Genomic DNA, 4,898 nt, shown 5'->3' with positions numbered 1-4,898 from the left:
AGGAGGCTGCGCCGGTCCCTCCTCCTGCGCCGAGCCCGGGGCTCCACCTCCTCGGCGGGCCCCCAGATATACACACCCTCGGCGGCGGCCGGACACGCACAGCCAGCCCCGGGCCGGGCGCGCGCGCACGCAGGTAGCTGCGCTCACCTGAGCCGAGCACTGGGCGCCCCGGCGGCCGCGCAGGCCCGGCCCGGCCCGAGGAGGGGCCCCGGGCGCCGCAGGACTGGTGTGGGGGGACAGCGGCCCGGCGCGGACCTGCGAAGAAGAGAGGTGATGGCGCGTGCCCCTTAGCTTCCTCCCCACCCCCACCCCGCGCCCCCCACCCCCACGACCCTCTCCGGCCGGCCCCGGCGGCCGCCGCCCGCTCCCCGGCCCGCGCGCCCGGCGCAGGGGGCGGCGGAGCCGGCGCAGCAAACTTGCGCGAAGTTGACTTGCCGGCGGCGGGCGGCGGCCGCCAGGAGCGCGCGCGGGACGCGGAGGACGCGGACGCGGACGCGGCCCCGGCCGGGCCGGGCCTGCAAGTCGGCGCTCCCGGAGCCCCCGGCGGGCCGGCGCGCCTCGGAGGGGCTCGGAGCCAGGGCGGCCCGCATGGCGCGGGCCACGGCGAGACGCGGCGCCTCGGCCAGCCGGCTGCACCGCCTCTGAGGCCCGCGGCCCCCACCCCAGCGCTCTCTTCGCCCGAGGAGGAAGACCGGGACGACGCAGGTGCTGGGGGGAGCGGACCGGACCCCCACCTCCAAAAAAACAAAAAACAAAAATCAGCCCGTTGTTGGGGGGTCGCCAGCCTCGCCCTGCACCCCGAGCCTGGAGGATCGGTTGGTGCTGCTGTATTTGTGACTATAGCCTTTGCTGCGCCCCGAGTGCTCGCGGCGCGCCCGGACCCTCCTCCGCCTCCCCCCACTCCCCCTCCTCCTCCTCCTCCTTCCCCCCCCCCCACCCGCATCTGCTACTGTCAAATGAGAAAGTCACCGCGGAGCACCCAAACACTCCAGCCGCCGAGAATCCCCTTTGGCACTTGGCAGCACGCGGCTCCCGGCGCCGCCACTCAACTTGGGGGCGTCACCGCGCCGCAACTTTGCGGGCCACCCCGCGATTGAGAGAGAGAGAGAGAGAGACCCGAGCGCCGGGCGTGGGGGGCGAGCGACCTGCGGGACAGTCTGCACGCAAAGACCCTCCGGGAGCAAGAACTCCACCTCCCCCCCACCCCATCCCCAAGCCAGCAGAGGCCAAGCGGCTGCCAGCGCGGTGTTGGGAGGCACCTTCGAGAAGAAGCGAGCGTCTCCCCAACCCCCGCCACACACACACCCCCCTCCGGAGAGGAATCTCGGCGTGGTTTTTGTTTCTGATCCCGAGAGTTCGGCGGGAGAGACCCCGGGCCGCTGGGGGCGCGGCGTGACCCTGGGCTGCTGGGCCGGCCCCCTGCTCCCGGGAGGCGGGAGCGACGCCGGGGCCAGCCAACATTGATCTCCTCCGGGCCGACGCCGAGGGCCCGGGCGGCGGGCGGCAGCCGCGGCCCGGCGAGAGCATGTCCAAGCCGGTGGACCACGTCAAGCGGCCCATGAACGCCTTCATGGTGTGGTCGCGGGCGCAGCGGCGCAAGATGGCCCAGGAGAACCCCAAGATGCACAACTCGGAGATCAGCAAGCGCCTGGGCGCCGAGTGGAAGCTGCTCACCGAGTCGGAGAAGCGGCCGTTCATCGACGAGGCCAAGCGGCTGCGCGCCATGCACATGAAGGAGCACCCCGACTACAAGTACCGGCCGCGCCGCAAGCCCAAGACGCTGCTCAAGAAGGACAAGTTCGCCTTCCCGGTGCCCTACGGCCTGGGCGGCGTGGCGGACGCCGAGCACCCGGCGCTCAAGGCGGGCGCGGGGCTGCACGCGGGCGCGGCCGGCGGCCTGGTGCCCGAGTCGCTGCTCGCCAACCCCGAGAAGGCGGCCGCCGCCGCCGCCGCCGCCGCCGCGCGCGTCTTCTTCCCGCAGTCGGCGGCCGCCGCCGCCGCCGCCGCCGCCGCCGCCGCGGCCGGCAGCCCCTACTCGCTGCTCGACCTGGGCTCCAAGATGGCAGAGATCTCGTCGTCGTCGTCCGGCCTGCCGTACGCGTCGTCGCTGGGCTACCCGGGCGCGGGCGCGGGCGCCTTCCACGGCGCGGCGGCGGCGGCTGCAGCGGCGGCGGCGGCCGCCGGGGGGCACACGCACTCGCACCCCAGCCCGGGCAACCCGGGCTACATGATCCCGTGCAACTGCAGCGCCTGGCCCAGCCCCGGGCTGCAGCCGCCGCTCGCCTACATCCTGCTGCCGGGCATGGGCAAGCCGCAGCTGGACCCCTACCCCGCGGCCTACGCCGCCGCGCTATGACCCCGCGGGGCCGCCCGGCGCGGGACCGGGGCGCGCGCGTGTACAGATGTATAGGGACGAGCGCCGCGGCCGCCCCGGGCCGGGGGGTCGGGTGGGTGGGTGGGAGACCCCGGGGAGGGTGCATGTACAGAGCGTTGTATAGGTGCCAGGCCGAGGCGGGAGGTGCCCACGGTCCGGGCGCGAGTGGCCGGGAGCGCCGGGGAGGCGCGTGGGGTCCGCGCGGGGAACTCCCGCGAGCTCCCCCACCCCCCCGCGCCCCGCACTTCCCCGCCAAACTTCCAGCCGCGCCTTTGCATCCCGCCGCCGTGGGCGTGGGCTTTGCACTTCGGGAACCTGTTACGTTTGGGCCCACCGAGGTGGAGCCGTCATTTTGGGACCCGTTGGGGTTTTTTTTTTTGAGGGGGGGCTGTTTTTATTATTTTTATTTTCAGTTTTGTTTGGTGCAACTTTTGTTTTTGTGGGGGTTTGCTTGGCCGGCGCCGTTTTTGTTTATGTTTTGTTTTGTTTTGTTTTGTGTTTCCATCTCTCCTTGATGCTTTTATTTTTAGTGGGTGGTTTTTTTCCTCCCCCAACCCCCTGAACCAGGGCCGCGTGGCATACATACTCTGTTCAAACGTTCGGTTTTACAAGGCTGGCACCAGGGAAAAGTTGATCTGGGTCGCGTTTCCCCGAGCGCGACGGTTGCGAGCCGCTTCGCCCTCTCTGCTTGTACTGTCTGAACTTTGCGGATCTCCGTTCTCCCAGGCAGAACCCCCCAGACCGGATCCATTCTTGACCAGTGACCGCCTCGAATCTGGCCTTTTGTATAGGATGATGTCTGCGCTTTCTTTTGTTTTTCATGCCATATGCAAACCAGAGCAAGCGCTCTTTCTCTGCAGCAGAAAGAACACAAACAAGAAATAGGAGCGAGATAAAATGTTGTCAGTTGGGTTTTCTCCCTTAAAAAACAAAACAGAACAACTCCCCCCACCCCCACCCCCCAATTAGAAGTCTCCTTGAGTCCACACGCTTGGATCTTTGACGCAGTTTACATAGAAGGGAGAAGGCGCCGCTCTTGTTTTTCCCCTTATGGCTGAGTTCACCTTAAGACTGTAAATGTGTACATGTCCGTGAAAACATTTGAGTCTTTGGAAATGTGTTACTTGCGTTGTCCTAAATTTGAGTCGGTTTTAGACTCTCGAAAGCATTTTGAGCACATGTCAAAGTTCTTAAAAATTGCGGGACTAGTTTAGGAACGCAATTTTATCTAAGATTAAATCAGACTTTTTTTGTCTGAGTGCTAATTATATATTTATTTAGCAAAACTGAAAAATAGACCCACGGAATTGTTTTGACAGATGTCTCTCATTTTCAGCTAGCATTTCTCCACCAACTTGAACGGTTTAAATGTGTTTTGGAGTTCCCGCCCCAATTAGCTTATTTTTTAGATCACTTGCAATTCATTTGCAAATGATGATAAAACACATTTTAGAGACCAGAACCTTCTTTGATTATATTTGGTTTCTTTTTAAATGTATATATATATTTTGACTAATGTTTGTGAATGAAGTTGGCTAACATGTATTTAGTTTCACTTTGACTTTATGTAATATAAAGTTTTTAAAAAGTTTAAGTATTGGTTTTAACCTTTCTGTGTAAATGGTTTTCTTGTGTGATCCTCTAATTTAATATTAGACGTCTAAACTATATCTGTAAATTAGAATCCGACTATCACTCTGTTCATTTTTTTTGAACAAAGAGTTTAAATAAAGCCTGAACCAGGGAAAAGAGAAAATCCTCTATTTCTTGTTGAGTTCCTAACAAGATTTTTATCTGAATTGCCCTTACGTGCCTGGTCCAGGTGAAGTGTAAGGGATACTCCAAAGGCGGCCTTTGTTTCAGTTTTGAATAGATTTACTAGGAAATCTAAATCAAGCCATTGTTATTCAGAGCCAAAAACCTGATTTATCACATTTTTAATCGTGAATAGGAAAGAAGATAAAAAAAAAAAGTAGTTGTATTATCTTGGGGTGGGGGGGCGCGAAGGCATTCATGAACCAGTTGAACAGTGCCCATTGAAAACATCCAGCCCTTCAAAGCATTTCACCAGCTCCCAGTTAACATTTTAAGAGGGCAAAGTTGTCTGACCACTTTATCTTGTTAGTAGGAGAGCCCAACCACTTAAATCAGTGTAATTTGTTAACGTATCTTTGGCATATTCCTTATTTACATCTTAGGGTATGTGGGAGGGGAGGATAATCACTGCTCAAGACAGTGTCCAACTTTTGACCTCTCGGGCTTTATTCTGTCATGTTAATAGTATTAAAATAGAAGAATAACGAAATCGAATGGAGTGAGGGCTACATTTCCAGGGTTAGACAAGCTTTCGAAATGAAGAATTATAATTTCGGAAATTAGAGGGTATGGGGTGGAAATCACACACACACACACACACACACACACACACACACACAAATCAGCACTAGGGGATCTTTATAATCCCCCAGGAAGGAGAAATTCTTAAGAAAGAATTCTCAACTAGTGCTAAATGAGTCTTCCCACT

General features: G+C 59.1%; 1 protein-coding gene across 1 annotated transcript; it reads left to right on the top strand.

The window, feature by feature from the left end:
• The first annotated feature begins 478 nt into the window (after nucleotides 1-478).
• Nucleotides 479-4,124, top strand: SOX21 (SRY-box transcription factor 21). The gene has a single exon (XM_055124794.1). The coding sequence runs from the start codon at nucleotides 1,526-1,528 to the stop codon at nucleotides 2,354-2,356; it is 831 nt and encodes a 276-aa protein (XP_054980769.1). The 5' UTR covers nucleotides 479-1,525; the 3' UTR covers nucleotides 2,357-4,124.
• Nucleotides 4,125-4,898: the final 774 nt, after the last annotated feature.

This window comes from Sorex araneus, chromosome 1 (genome assembly GCF_027595985.1).
Source record: "Sorex araneus isolate mSorAra2 chromosome 1, mSorAra2.pri, whole genome shotgun sequence".
NCBI classification, from domain to species: Eukaryota; Metazoa; Chordata; class Mammalia; order Eulipotyphla; family Soricidae; genus Sorex; species Sorex araneus.
Note: the sequence above shows the minus strand (reverse complement) of the source record. Positions and strands in the feature narration are given on the sequence as shown.